Here is a 16,060-nt window from a genome sequence, read left to right as displayed (position 1 = left end):
ATTAGGAAATATTTACATTAAAAAGGAGTGTTGGCGGGGCGCCTGGGTGGCTCATTTGGTTAAGCGACTGCCTTCGGCTCAGGTCATGATCCTGGAGTCTCTGGATCAAGTCCCGCATCGGGCTCCCTGCTCGGCGGGGAGTCTGCTTCTCCCTCTGACCCTCCCCCCTCTCATGTGCTCTCTCTCATTCTCTCTGTCTCAAATAAATAAATAAAATCTTTAAAAAAAAAAAAAAAAAGGAGTGTTGGGTATGGAACCCAGCTGCTGTAAAGGGAGTAGAGCCTTAGGAGAGCTGCTTGTCCGCCATCTTGGTGAACTGTTGTGTGATCTTGGGGAAGTCATGTTACCGCCTGAGTCCACTCAATGGGAAATGATGGGCTGCACTGGTCTGTTCCAATTTTAAATCTCAGCTCTCTGACTTTGACATTAGTTTAGGTTTGAGAATATTTAAACCCTTTGGGAAAAAATGGAAGCAGCTGAGCTAACTAGGCAAAGTAATGTTTTGAATCTGGTACAATATGTTGAATGTATTTGAGTGATTGCTCTAGAAAAGAACAACCAGGGGCGCCTGGGTGGCTCAGTTGTTAAGCATCTGCCTTCGGCTCAGGTCATGATCCCAGGGTCCTGGGATCGAGCCCCACATTGGGCTCCCTGCTCCGCGGGAAGCCTGCTTCTCCCTCTCCCACTCCCCCTGCTTGTGTTCCGTCTCTCACTGTATCTCTCTCTGTCAAATAAATAAAATCTTTAAAAAAAAAAAAAAAGAAAAGGACAACCATGGTTAACTGGAAAGTTTGAGAACTCAGAGTTTCTGTGGAGGAATAGTTGAGCATATATACTTTGTGCATCTGTTAAAATTATACAGCCATTGAAATCTTAGAAAAGACTGTGGAAAATGTGGGAAATACTAAAATGTGAAACCAAAATCATGAATCAAACTCTTGAATTTGGTAGGAAAGATATGCCTACAGAAATATAGAAGGTAATATCTTTGGGTACTAGAACTCTTGTATCTTCTTAAAAAGTATTCTTTTCTCAATTTTGCACAGTTTCTATAACAAGTACTTATTAATTATTCAGGGAAAGCTTTTTTTTAAAGCATTTTTTGGACTTATTTATTTTATAGAGAGAGTGAGAGAGAGAGCATGTTCATGTGAGGAAGAGAGAGGGAGAAGAAGAGACTCTCAAGCAGACTCCCCACTGAATGCAGATCCTGACTCAGGGTTTGATCTCAAGACCTTGAGATCATGACTAGAGCTGAAACCAAGAGTAGGATGCTTAACCGACTGAGCCACTCAGGCGCCCCAAGGGAAGTGAACTGTCTTAGTCAACTTGGGCTGAATAATTGAGTACAATAGACTGGGGTAGCTAAAACGCCAGACATTTATTTCTCACAGTTCAGAAGTGGGGAGGTCCAAGATCAAGGTGTCAGCTGATTTGGTCCTGGTTTGCAGACACCTTGTTGTATTACCACACAGTGGAGACTGAGAGAGAGAACAAACTTTCTCATGTCTCTTTTAAGGGCACTAATTCTATTCATGAAGGCCCCACCTTCATGACCTGATCACCTCCCAAAGGCCCTACCTCCTAATAGCCCATTGGGCATTAGGATTTCAACACAAGAGTTTTTCAGGGACACAAACATTCAAGTTCATAACACTAGTAACATTGACAACAAATAGTAACTAACACAGGGGGTTGTTTGAGTATTAAATGAGTTAATATGTGTAAAGCATTTAGGTTGATGCCAGCTCACCCTTAGTGCCCATACATGCTAAGTAAAATAAACCAGTCACAAAAAACCAAAAATGGTATAATTCCACTTATGTGAGGTCCCTAGAGTAGTCAGGTTCCTAGAGACTGAGCATAGATTGGTGGTTGTCAGGAATTGTAGGGAGTGGGAGGAATGGAAATTATCTTGTAATGGGTACAGACTTGCAGTACTGATGGGTACCGATGAAAAGAGTTGTGGATGGTGGGTTGCACAACAGTGTGAATGTACTTCACACTACTGAGCTGTACTCTAAGAAATGATGAAGATGGTAAATTTTACGTTCTGTATATTTTACCACAATTAAAAATTTTTTTTCTAGAAAGCTAAGGCTCTATTCCAACTTGGTCCATTTTATAGATGGGAAAAATAAAACAGAGGGGAAGAAATTTTTCCAAGTTTTATAGGGCATCTTCTGAACTTTATAGGGCATCTATAGAGTTTTCAGCTTTCAGGTGCTCCCATTATAAGCATCTCACCATGCTGAATGGTGAATGACTGGAGAGTTTTAATATAATACCGATTTTTCCAACAACATGGTCTCTACTGCCCAGCTGACTCCTTAATCTGAGCTCTTTGGAGGAATCAGCCGTCAGTTCCCGTGCTGAATATAGTGGGCTCCCTGAAGCATGGGATATCTGTACTCTGTAGGAGATTTTTACGGGATTTTTCATTGGTAATTTTGACTAAATTCAGCTTTTATTTTACATCATGACCTACTAAATTTTTCCTTGTCTTGGTCAGACAGAAGCCACACCAGGTATCTCAACAAAAGAAATTTAACATAGAGATTGGTTAAACAATTTTGGAGGACCGAGAGAAACAAACAGGAAAATTCAAGTCCTACAGAAATTTTAAGAGTAGGAAACAGCATGCCATGCTGGGGCTGGGGCCCAGGGCAGTGGCTCTAAAACTGAAGCTTCATTGCAATCCCTGGAGGGCTTGTTTGAACTCACAGTGCTGGACCCCACCCCAGAGTTTCTGATTCATTAGGTCAGGGTGGTGCTTGATAATTTTCTTTTCTTTTTTTCTTTTTTTTAAAGGTTTTATTTATTTATTTGAGGGAGAGAGAATGAGAGAGAGCACATGAGAGGGGGGAGGGTCCGAGGGAGAAGCACACTCCCCGCCGAGCAGGGAGCCCGACGCGGGACTCGATCCAGGGACTCCAGGATCATGACCTGAGCCGAAGGCAGTCGCTCAACCAACTGAGCCACCCAGGCGCCCGATAATTTGCTTTTCTAATTAGCATTTCCCAAGAGATGCTGAGGCTACTGGTCCTAAGACCACACTCAGGAACCACGGGTCTGGTGGGAAGAGTTTGGAGTTATCAGAACCTAGAAGCTCCAAAGAGTGGCCTTAGAGCTGGGACTCAAATCTCTCAGGAGGGGGCCGGACCTGGCTGGAGGTGGTGTCTTGAGATCTCAGAGGAAAGATCCCACCGGGTCTGGGACTCTGGACTTGGACCTCTTAGGAGGGGGGACTGTCTGGCTGGTGCTGGTACCTCCAAGGAGGTAAGAGGAGGATGGTTCTGGAAGTGCCCAAACTAGCTGGAGGCTAGAGCCGATGGCCACTACCAAGGTGTGAGGAACTGCAACGAAGACGGAGGGGCCGGTCCCTTCTCCCTCCTCCAGCCATCCAGTCTCCCTATAGTACACCCTACTGGCAGGACCCAAAAGGAGTGGTGGCAAAGCCAGAATATGACTTGCTGAGTACCAGGCCCAGCATCAGAGAGCAGAGTATAAAATTTGGAGCTGAGAGACAATAGGTAAATGACCCTCACCCCCATGAAGCACACTCATTCAGCATACTAACAGTACTCAATTAAGTCCTCAGCTAGGTTGTGGAGCCAAGTTACGCAAATGTATGTTTTTAAGTGTTAGACTAATAGTCACCATGCAGAGATGCTCAGACAGTGAGACAACGAGCAACATCTTCCATGTCACTCCCATTCTTGGCACCTTCTGAGTGGAATGTGGAGGCCAAGTTCCCGAATTTACGTAAGTTCAATACATATATGATGCAACTCCATGGTACACATATATTCCATTAAATTAGATTATATTATACATAATACTGTATACCTTCCTTTTTCATATTAACAATACACTGTGCTGTGATCATCTTTCTCTTCCAGTGAATACATGTTTACTTGGGTTTTCTTTAAATGGCTGTATAACATTCCGTTAGATGAAAGTTCCCAAATCTTTTAATGCTACCTCTTTGGGGGGATATTTAGACAGTTTCTGTTATTTTGTTACTACAGTGTTCCAGAGCTGCTCTTGTCTTCACAATCCTTGCTCACTTGTCCAGTTATACCCTTAGGATGAATTCTGGAGATTATATATAGAGAGAGACATCCTTTCAAAGAAACTTGGTACATTCAATTCATTTTCCCAACGCTCTCATAAATTCTAAGCCAAAAAAAAGTATCAGTAATTAAAGTACTAATATTGATTATTGCTAGCACATTTGGTTAGGTAAAATTTATGATCTAGCAGAGTAGCACTTTTATAACGTAGATGGATATCACAGGAAGGATATATTATAGAGAATTTGTATAGTAGCATGTCCATTCAGTAGAACTTTAGGATAACATTTTACCATTATTATAATAGTTCATCTATATTCTTATGATGTATCATTGATTGTGGGTATATAGTCTTTGCCAAGTCTTTGGTTGGATTTACCATTCCCCATTACTGAAACGTTCCTAATGGAATAAAGCATCTGCTTTGTGAAAGCTTTCAGACTCTTTTTTCAAACACACTGTGACTAAAAGTCGACACTACTTGAATAGCAGATGGCTTTTCTGCTTTTTGTTCTGGCGCTTTTTCCTATAACTGTTACCAAAGAAGAGTATTCACAGCCCCACATCTCTGTCTTCAGAAGCATAATATTCAGTTTGGGAATTTATATAAGGTTTAATTTGGAAGGCTCCTCTCAGGTCATCTTATTTTCCAGTTTCAAAAGCCAGCTTCTGAAATTGAGATTAGGACTCGATTCCTATATACTCCCGTCCAGACTCCTCTCTGTTAAACCTCTTCCAGTTCTGTTCTGCTTGAGCGTGAGACCTGAACGAGGTTCCCAAGAGACTTGGCTCCCAATCTCCAGAAAACAACATGCCCCAAACTAATAGGAACACAGTGCTCTTTTCAAGCCTTTCCTCAAGGACTGGGTTATCCACATCCGATGAGTAATTACCTGCTTCCAGGTGGGAAGGAGACATTTAATTTTAGGATATTCAGGCCAGGAAGCAAAGTTGTGGCTTTTGTCAAACCCCCAGTTTGCTCAGAAGCAACTTGAAGCCCGATTCTGTAATCCCACGTGGGTGCAGGGATGAGACATCGCGGATGCTTTTGTTCTCATTTTAGACCCACGATCTCTGTCACAAGATGGGTCTCTTCTTGCAGGCTCGCCCCCGCCATTTAAACGTGCTGTGTGACGTGTCTGGGAAAGGGCCCCTCACTGCCTGTGGCTTCGACCTCCGCAGCCTGCAGCCTGATCAGCAGCTGGAGAACCTCCTGCAACAAGTGAGTGCCGAGGACTTCGAGAAGCAGAATGAAGAGGCCCGGAGGACCAATCGGCAGGCGGAGCTCTTTGCCCTGTACCCATCGGTGGACGAGGTGGGTGCAACCCTCTCCATGCTGGAGAATTTCAGGGAGGAAACAGAGTCTCCAGGAGAGTATTATCATTTGTCATGACCAAATAGCGCTGTCAGGATGCTTAATTGTATGATTTCTGGCCCGTTCTTTTCACTTATCCAACAGGATAGCAGAGTTGGTTATTGATCAGTCCTGCCAATGAGATTGTGGTACTAACAACCAGGATTTTCATTGCTCTCTACAAAACACTTTCACTGATTTTGTCTCATTTAATCCTCACAACATTTCAAGGGTCTGCATGCGGTGATCTCGCTCAGTGAGTCAAACCATTCAGTTATTTGGGGGTATGTTTTGCGGATAATCCATCAAGGTGTGCGTTACTTGAACTTTGATATCCTCAAGTGTTGAGATCTTTTTAAAAATAATCTCTATGAACAACCTGAAGAGACTTGCTTTGAAAACATTCCAGTCTAAAATGACCATGGCTGTGCTCTTAGTGCATCAACTTCAGGATCCTGATTGTCCACTTCTTTATGTATTGGAGCTGACCGAGAACAGTTTGATCATTTAGGCTTTGCCTTGTGGTCACTCCCTGGGGTACTTTGGATGGATGGGATGAGAAATGACCATTATTCAAGCCTGTTTAGGCTCCTCATACTTAATGGGAGGCTCTCTGTCTTTCCTCTGTCTGTCAGAATGTCTTTGCTTCTGGTTCTTGCCCAAACTGGCTACAGCAATAAGCTCTGCTGTCCAAATTTTATTGAAAGTTCAGTTGCAAGATATACGATCTAGGGAGCATTTTTGCTTAAAAGATAAGCCATCCATCCATGCCTCTACATGTTTGAAATTTAACGTTCAGATCAAGCAGGAAGACCATCAGGGAGCAGGCTTCTTAAACCTCATGAATCCCACACCCCTGGGCATTGTATCTGCTGACTTGCCCTGGGATGAGCTTACCACTGGGCAGCAGAAAGCATAGTAAGGGAGGCAGCAGTCAAGAGATGTGATATCATGTCCACTGTGCAAATATTATTGAGGACACAGACCTATTCCTCACCCAGCATCTGCCTCAATGAGGATCCAGAGGGGAATTATCTGTCAAGCCTTCGGACAGAGAAGAAGTTGCATCCACTGGGGAAATAGGAACACTTAGGAGACTATGAGCATCTTGTAATCTGCTCTCCTAAAATCTTTACTTAGGGTCAAATTTCTGTTTGCTGCTACTAAATCACTTACTTTCTTTCTTTCTTTCTTTCTTTCTTTCTTTCTTTCTTTCTTTCTTTCTTTCTCTCTTTCTTTCTTTCTTTCTTTCTTTCTTTCTTTCTTTCTTTCTTTCCTTTCTTCCTTCCTTCCTTCCTTCCTTCCTTCCTTTCTCCTTATATTCCAGCCCCCTTGATTTTCTCACCTATTTATTTCATTTGCAGTGGCCTCAAATCCTTTTCTGAATGAGGCAGGTTAAAAATAAATATGAATAATGTGGGCAGTGTCATCACCTCCATTCTTCAGATTGCAGAGTAAGAGTCAGGGAGGTTAAGGAACTTGTTCAAGATTCAGCAGGCAAATTAAAGTACAGAATGGGGATCCTAGCCTCTTAACCCCAAACTTTATGTTTGCCTGTTTATGTATCTACATAGGACTTCCTGGTATATTAGAGCACATAACTGAAATCCAAAGATGATATGAGCAACCACATTATATATCATAACTTTTCAGTTTCCATATAAAACTAAATTTTTTTTTTTACCAGCTTTGTCAAGAAATATTAATCTGACAGATTTGACTTCCACTTACATTCCTTTTCCTCCCAGTTCCATGGTGGAGGCGCCCATAAGTAAGAAAGTGTCCCCAAGTGGATGGCAGGAGAGAGAAAACAATTAAAGGGTGAGGAGGACATGTCCGGTGAGACATCAACTCGTTGAAGTCCCCCTCAGGGGATTAAGTGGGAGGGTGTCCAGTCTTGCATTGATTGCAAGAAGAATCAGAGACTCTGGAAGGAACTTTGTTTTATGGTCTCCGAAACAATGCAGAAACTCGATTAGGACTGAAGGTTATAATCTAGCAAAGGTCCTAATAGGCCTGCTTTATTGAGTGGAGAGGAATGCTTTGTAATTATTGTACCAGTTATTTGCAAATTGGTATGTCTAAAATGCTGGAGGGCCCCTATACCAGCCTTTAATATTCTGAAGCTCATCCACACAGAAATTGCAATTGTCCTTGTAATTTGCACTTTCTCCAAAGATAGTCCTGTGGAAGAACAGTAAATTTCTGGCTACCTTGAGGTGATCACCCCTGCTGATTTTTTGGGGGGAACACATTAATGAAACTATTTAATATTACCACGACTTTATTTCCTGGTGAGGAGAATGAGAAGAGAGGTGAACTATTATATCCAAATTATGACTAAGCCTACAGAAGAGGTAAAATAGAACATAACCACCAAGCCTCTATGTGGTGAGTACTTTCCCCGACTCACTCTCGGTTCTGTGAAAGGCATCCTATGTGTTGGTCCCTAAAAAGATGCCACTATCCTTTAGATCACAGAAGAGTTTACATTCAGACTCCCTAGGCTGCAAGTGACAGAACCCAAGTAAAAATCAATTAAGAAAAAAAAAAAGTGGGGGGGTGAGATTTATCTGTTCACATAATGCCGTCACAGGCAAGCAGATAGAGTTGGCCTCAGGATCCCACTGGATCAACTGATAGAAGAACATCTTTCCTACTGTCTTTGTCTTTCTCTCTCACTATCTCTCTCCCTCCCTTTCTGCCTCTGTTGCTCTCTAAATATATATATACACTCAGGAAGATAAAACAGACATCCACTTAAAACTTCATATTTGTTCTCTAGGAACTAGTTCCAATTTCAGATAATTATAAAGGCTCAAGAAAAGCATATAGGTTAGAAGGGACTTAGGAAATGCATCAATATGTAAACCTTGTTTGGATCATGATTTAACAAGCTAACTGCAAAAAAAATGGAGACAGTTGGGGAAATTTGGAACTGATTAAATATTTAGTGACAATAAGAAGTTGTCTTATTGTCTTATTAAAAAGACTTATTAAAAAGTTTAATCATCATGATATTACAGCTGTGCACTTTTAAAAGTCTATCTTTTAGAGATTTACAGATGAGGTTATAGGATGTCTGGGGCTTTGCTGTGCCAAGCAATCCACTATTGAGTGGGGAGAGGTAGTAAGTGGGAATATAGGTGAAACCAGGTTGCCCACGAGTTGAACGCATTGAAACCTACGTGATGGGTAAAGGTAGTTCATTACATTTTTCTCTCTACTTTTGTGTATGTTTACATTTTCCCAATGAAAAGCTTTTAACAAAGGATCCCCAAGGTTCGAATCCAGACCAGAGAGATAGTGTTAGAAACCCATGAATGTATGTTGACTTTCTTCTCCAATGGCGGGGGGCTTCCGTTTTTGATGTGTCTACTCTGATCACCCTGCAAGTGATTTGAGCTTGCTCTGAGGGAGCTGAGTTCAGTGTGGGCATCAAGCAGTGCCTCCTCTGAAAAAAGCTCAGCCCTTCCACCGGACAGGATGGCCAGCTGACCAACACAGGATTGGGCCTTGGACAATAGAGGTTAGAGTAGAGGCGGGTTTACCACTTTGTTTCACCAATCCAGTGCAGAGTTACTGGGAAGGTGGATTCTACTGTTATTTCTAAAAATGTTACCGTTGCTATGGGGTATTTGGGGGTGGGGGGGAAGCTCCCATCATTTACAGCCCAGGAAAATATAATTAGACCCGACTCTATTCTTTGGACCCTTGTGAGCTGCAGACCACCAGAGTTCAGATAGTCCACAAGAGCAAGAATTAAAGTTGTCAGGGCTTTGCACTGTTATTTTTGCATACATGAATATAATTAAGATCCTTTGATAGTTCAGATTTGAATGTTAAAAGTTACCTTAGGGACTTGATGTTTCTCTTTAAGTCTTGAGTCCCGGTGGGGTAAAATAGAGTCCCAGATGCGGTTAAAACAAAAAAAAAGTTGTATTTGTCATTACTAAGTCGTTACTAATGTGTCATTACTACGTTTCCTGTACTTAGAACTTCAGCAAGCTCTAGCTGGATATGTATGTATACATTCAACCTCAAACCTGTTTAAGAAAACGGTCAACTGAGAAAGACACTCTATTATAAGTATTGATGGTTTACATACAGCCTGCTGTGAGCTATTTTGACTCAGGCTTCAAGTCTGAAACTCACTATTTAATAGTAAAACCTTGGCAGGAGAAATATTCTGAATGTGTACCCAATTGGAGCAGTCAAAAAAAAAAAAAGAAAGAAAATGAAAAAAGAGAAGCCAACAATACCAACAATAGGTATAAGATTTTGCAATGCCATCTGGTGGATGTTACTCAGTCATATTCATGTTCCCATTTCCTTCCTTCCTCCCTCTGTCTCTTTGTCTTAAATGCCTCGCTTTCCGAAAGTAGAATTTGTTTGTGGTTAAGGTTGACTTTGAAGCTTGGGATTGAATAACAAACTCTCTTATAAAAGTCAAAGTGTTATCCCTCTATTAGAACTAAGGCAAATGCAGGTTGAGCTCTGGGTGGCAGCCCTGCCTTCCCTGGACTCATTCCAGCCAGAACCCCTCATGGAAATTCACTCATGATTTCTTTATCATGTGATTAATAATAGGAGGATGCCGTGGAAATACGTCCGGTACCAGAATGTCCTAAGGAACATCTGGGCAACAGAATACTGGTCAAGGTGCTGACCCTGAAGTAAGTCTCAGCAAACATACTAACCATTGCATAGAGATTTATCTTGCCTTTTACATATAAACTGCATCTCTATGGACAGAGCTTGAATGGGGAGGGTCTTCCAGCGCTGTTGTAACAGTGTGTGGTTGTGACGTGGCGGGAGGAGCCGAGTTTGGAGTCAGCTAGACCCAGATTCTATTTCTCCCAAGCCTTGCACAGTCCCTCCTCTGTCACAGGGAAGGCACACCGTGAAGTTAGTCACGTAAGGTAACTGAGTGAAACAGCGTAGTTACAAAAGGAACAGGGAAAGCTATGCAGGGAAAAAAACTGAAAAGCAGTGAATGGTGTACTCAAGTCCACGCTGACTAATTCATGAGAGCTGATGGTGCCTTTCTCTTCCCATCTCTGCGTCCAGTGATGTCACATCCGTCCATAGCTTGAAATTGGCCATGGTGGGATATTTACAACATAGAAATCAGAAAATGCTACATATTAGAGCTTTTGTGGGTTTTTTTTCCCCCAGAAACTGTTAACTATTGAAACACAACCTTAAATATGACTAAAACCCAGTCTCAGTGCCAGGGGACCACAGAGGACCAGAGAGCAGTGTGACTTTAGCAAACTATTTTAAGGGGGTACCCACTGCTGGTGAGGGCCAGTTCTTGCCATCCAAGGACACAAGCCCATTTTGGCCAACTGTCTGTTTTGTTTTTGTTTTTGCTTTTTCAAGAGAAGCTGGAAATTCAGAGTTTTCTGCATGATTTCACTTCTTTTTTTTTTTTTTAAGATTTTATTTATTTATTTGAGAGAGAGAGTGAGAGAGAGAGAGAGAGAGAGCACAAGAAGGGGGAGCGGGAGAGGGAGAAGCAGACTCTCTGCTGAGCAGGGAGCCCAATGTGGGACTCGATCCCGGGACTCCAGGATCATGACCTGAGCCGAAGGCAGTCGCTTAACCTAGGCGCCCCGATTTCCTGACTTCTTAAATACCTTCTCATTTCCTTTCCATTCTACAACTGAATGCCAGCTGGATTCATCTGGTGGGCCAGCTGTTTGCCACATCTACTTTACAGCAATTATCTCCAAATTTTTTTTTTGACTGTTTACTTTTAGAGTAGGAAAAAGTCCTATGTCCTCTGTATACATGTATTAATTTTATACATGCAGATCAAAATATTATCTACATTATCAAATATACAGAAATGAGAAATTGAAATGTATGAACTAAATAAATCGGAATAAATTACCGTAGCTTCTTCCAGCACACGAACAGATTGTATTGCATATCCAGTCGGGAATGTTTGCATGCCTCTCTTGCAGACTGCTACTTTCGAGAATTCTTCCAACTTCAAATCACAGACTCTTGAAAATATTCAGTTGTAAATGCCCTGTCTAGGCAACAGTACATAAGCATAATATTTTTTAATACTCCCATTAGGAGGGTCATCCATCTCTTGAAGTCAATTCATGGGCCCCTCAAGCAGCACCTAGTTTGCAATCAGGGCGTCTGGACTCTGAATTCAAGGCTGTATCTCAACCCTGGGATCTTCTCTGGGAGTTTGAGTTCTTACCGATAAATGACTGACATTGTTACACCAGACGGTCTCAAAGTTCCTACTTGCCCTAAACTTCTGTGATTCTAATACATAGCTTCCCCAGACCTCTCCTGAGAACACAAGGAGGCAGAGCTGCTCACCCGGTTGTGGGGGCTCTCTTGATGTGGTAGCCCCTCCCCCTAGCCAGCTCTACCAACAGGGGGAGGGGAGTGAGGGCCTTTTGTGCAGGGAGATGAGCAGCTCATACACCAGCTCTGTGTCAAGTCTGGGCTACAGAAGGCAGCCTCTAACCCTTGCAAGCCAACCTGGAAGTGGGAGCCTGCTGGCCCTTGAGCAGGGGGACTGAGTGGAAGTGGCCGCTAGTCTCCTCTGCGTTGCTCAGGAAATCACCCTATTGTCTGAGGCACTCAATCACCCCCACAGGATGCACATCAGGCCCCTCGTAGGTGCAATAACTATGCTATTCAGGATTGGAGGAATTCTCCCTTATGATGTCACTTTGCCACCAAGTATTCTAGATCTTTCCAATAAGTAAACAACAGCAGTTCTCACAGGTGGGAAAACATGGCCACTAAGAGAGACATGTATTATTTAAAAAAACAAGTAGAGCCATTTGGATTTCTCTTAACGAAAATTGTCAGTTTTCTGGCGATGTTTTTCCCCGTTGCCAAAGCAGGAATCAGGTAGAATTGAGGTGTTTGCCCAGTGCACTTGGCCCACTCAGGTGTCTTAAATAGTATCCATCTCTACATTCACCTGCAAGAGGAGCAATGGACCAAAGAGGTTGTCCCAGCTATAACTCCTCTAAATAAACCAGATTTTTAAAAAAAGCAAGTTCTTGTAGGTAAACCTACAATGTCAAAAATATGAATAGTAAAAATGTAATGGTAATGTTAAAGACCCCATTTCCCCATTGACACGGACATGCAGAATTTTTATTTCTACCACTATCGATTTTATCAGCTTGGGAATTTTTCAGAATCTGTTGCGATCTCTGTCACTGTTTTGCTTTTGAGAGACATGTAAAACCTCAAGCATGTAGAAAGAATCAGGCTGGTGTCGATTCTGCAAATGTTTGTAGCACCTAGGAAAAAGAGAGGATGGCAACAAAGTATTTTTCTCTTTTGCATTTAATGTGGGGAAATCTTTTAATGTAAGATTTAACCCTATCTTATTATGTAAAGTAACCTTAGCTCAGAGGAGTCTCCTTGCTGGTGAAACTGGTGTGCATCATCACGTTTACTCAGAGAGATTGATTGATTGATTTAAAATTTATTTATTTGAGAGAGAGAACGAGCGGGGGGTGGGGCAGAGGGAGAGGGAGAGAGAGAGAGAGAGAAGCAGACTTCGCGCTGAGCAGGAAGCCCGACTCAGGGCTCTATCCCAGGATCCGAAATCATGACCTGAGCCAAAGGCAAAAGCTGCCCAGGGAGCTTGTTTTAAATGCAGATTTTGGGAGACCTTGCACCATCATTTCCTCCAAGAGATTCTGGTTCACCAGATCTCAGGGGGGACAAAGAAACCTACATTTTGATAAACTCCTCATTTGCCTCACAATGCTAGTTTCTGGGGTCTGCCCTTGGAGATACACCTGTAGGAGAAAAACCTCAGGTTCTGTGATCAGAAAAGGCTGGGCTCTTTTTAGGGCCCCCTGGGTGGTGCAGTTGACTGAGCATCGACTGTTGGTTTTGGCTCAGGTCATGATCTCAGAGTTGTGAGATCGAGCCCTGTATTGGGCTCTAGGCTCAGCGTGGAGTCTGCTTGAGTTTCTCTCTCCCTCTCCCTCTCTCACTCGTTTTCTCTCTCTCTCAAATAAATAAATCTTTACAAAAAAAGATCCTCTTTTTAGGCAAAGTTACCCAGCGATAAGGCCATTCTCTGACGCATGGCTTGAAACAAAAATTGGCCTAATTTATGTGACTTCTGAGGTAATGGTGGTCCAGGGCCTGGTTACTGGTACACTCAGCTAGCAGGATCCCAAATCATGGGTTGTTAGCCTGAGAAACTTGGAACGTGCACATCTGTGCTTCATGTGTATCCTATAACATGTGGAAGGAATCCTTGGGTATGCAGTCTCATCAAAGCCACCATTTTAAGGGGAATGGGCAATTAGGGCTGATATGTTTCTAGTTCTCACTGGGTCCCCACAGCTCAGTGTTTATTGGCAGCGCTCCGCTCCTTCCCCAGCAACTCAGCAGCTCCCTTGGTAGTGGAATAGGAAAGGTCAGGCATTCTCCCACATAAATGGCCCCACTATAAATCTAAGCAAAAGCAACGGAACTTTTATTATTATTATTTTTACTCTCTGAAATGCCTTGTCCCTTAGAATTGAATAATAGAGATTCCTACCCTAGTAGTGAACAAAACCTTTACCTAAGACAGAGGCTTTACCATTAGAAAACACAGCATCTACAGTGGTAAGTAGGGCCATGTTGGATCACACCATGGGCACCATTCTGCCGTCTCTCCCTTGAGTTGCCACCAACAAGTGCTTTTTAGGAGAATGTGCCATCCACCACGATCTCCATTGACTAGGAATTTTCCACGAACCTCCCATCTTTCTCCACTAATATCCCATTATGATTCTCATCTGTGTGGAGTTATCCAAATATTTTGGGGAATGATGTACATTTTTAACCGGTTTATAGAGCTCAGCACTTTCAGGAAATTCAAAATTATCTAAGTTAAAACCCTATTTTTTCTTACTCTCTCTGAAAGGTTTGAGATTGAAATTGAGCCTCTGTTTGCCAGCATTGCCCTCTACGATGTTAAAGAAAGGAAAAAGGTAAGGAGGCGAAGAACACCCCATCCATGGGGGCACACATTGCTCATGATTTTGGGGGTTCGTGGTTTTCAAATCCACTTCTCTGCAGCAAAAACACATCAGATTTGAAAGCAAGTGACCTTTGACACAGCTGGTTCTATTGCCTTTGCAGTGTTTGCAGGAATGATCTGGCAATGTTAGTCATTTATGTTCTTTGAAGAATCTTAAAGGGAGAGCCTGTTTAGGATCGAGAGAGAAAAGAAATAGCAACATATGGGGTGGCACATCAAACAAGGCAATTTAAATACATTTTTAACAAGCTCGGATATATATGTAATGTTACCTCCGTTGGGGAGGTTTTGCAGTGTGAGAGAGTCTCATCGTGGATGGAAGGCATCTTGTGCAGGAAAAGTATTAATTTGCCATCAGGCGAAGAGCTCACCAACTGTGATGCGCTTTTTTTTTTTTTTTTTTTAAAGATTTTATTTATTTATTTGACAGAGAGAGACACAGAGAGAGAGGGAACACAAGCAGGGGGAGTGGGAGAGGGAGAAGCAGGCTCCCGGCAGAGCAGAGAGCCCGATGCGGGGCTCGATCCCAGGACCCTGGGATCATGACCTGAGCCGAAGGCAGACGCTTAACGACTGAGCCACCCAGGCGCCCCCTGTGATGCGCTTTTAATGAAAAAGATTTTGAGTACCTAACCCTCTTCTCCAGGAGTGTTTTAATGTTTCGTCACTTTGTGAACCTCAGAGGAGGACAAAAACAGCACAGCCACAAAGGATACTCTTGCCCCTTTGACCCGTAATCACTCCGTATTTAACGAAGTGTGTATCTCTTGGATAAATATTCACAACCCCTGAGACTTACGTCAGCTAGGGTAGGTTTACTGCTAAAACTGCTAACTCCTAAATTCCAAAGTGTAAGGCAGTAATTCAGGAAATACGGATGGGTTAATAAAAATGTAAATGTTTCGAGGAACATCTCTCAAACAGCTCCAAAATATCTAGAAATTGTGACAAAATGCATATCAGATTTTTCCACCACCACTAGTCATAAACCATGTCTATGATGACCCTTATTTCTTTGGCAACATTTTTTGTGGGTTTTTGACTCTTTAAACATGGGTAGACCAGGAGAACAGCAGGTGTGACTTCTTTTTTGCCTTGTTCCTTGTTTACAGATCTCAGAAAATTTTCACTGTGACCTGAACTCTGACCAGTTCAAAGGCTTTCTGCGTGCTCACACGCCCTCCGTGGCTCCATCAAGTCAGGCAAGATCCGCAGTCTTCTCGGTCACCTACCCATCCTCGGACATCTACCTAGTAGTCAAGGTCATTAAACACAATTTGGTTTGCACATTCTGCATTCGGATGCGCTCCTTGTTGCATTATTCCCAGAGCATGTTTGGGGTGAAAGAGGGGTCAGAATGTATCCACATTTTCTCTCTGAGATTTGCTTTGTTTCCTTTTCAACTGGCCCCTTTTCCTTTCCAAGCAAATCCTGTGTGGGACAGTAGCACAACTCTGGGTTTGGGAGTCATACAGTCTTGGTTTTGAATCCTGGCTTTGAAACTTCGTAGCTATAGGACTTTGGGTGATTACCTAAACTTTCGGAGACTTAGTTTCCTTACGTGTAAAGTGGGGATTATAATACTGC

The 16,060-nt window shown here is 42.6% G+C and overlaps 1 protein-coding gene across 2 annotated transcripts in view; it reads left to right on the top strand.

Moving 5' to 3' along the window:
* Positions 1-16,060, top strand: part of DOCK8 (dedicator of cytokinesis 8) — a 219,317-nt gene that overhangs the window by 79,382 nt on the left and 123,875 nt on the right. For both annotated transcript variants that reach the window (XM_081802802.1, XM_081802803.1), the window contains 4 exons: positions 5,179-5,391; positions 10,021-10,106; positions 14,357-14,423; positions 15,586-15,735. In XM_081802802.1, the coding sequence (XP_081658928.1) occupies positions 5,179-5,391; positions 10,021-10,106; positions 14,357-14,423; positions 15,586-15,735 (516 nt within the window). The remainder of the gene's footprint in view (positions 1-5,178; positions 5,392-10,020; positions 10,107-14,356; positions 14,424-15,585; positions 15,736-16,060) is intronic.

Source organism: Leptonychotes weddellii, chromosome 14 (assembly GCF_054177405.1).
Source record: "Leptonychotes weddellii isolate Sample4059 chromosome 14, ASM5417740v2, whole genome shotgun sequence".
Taxonomy (NCBI): Eukaryota; Metazoa; Chordata; class Mammalia; order Carnivora; family Phocidae; genus Leptonychotes; species Leptonychotes weddellii.
The sequence above is the reverse complement of the archived record's forward strand: the minus strand, read 5'-3'. Positions and strand labels throughout refer to the sequence as shown.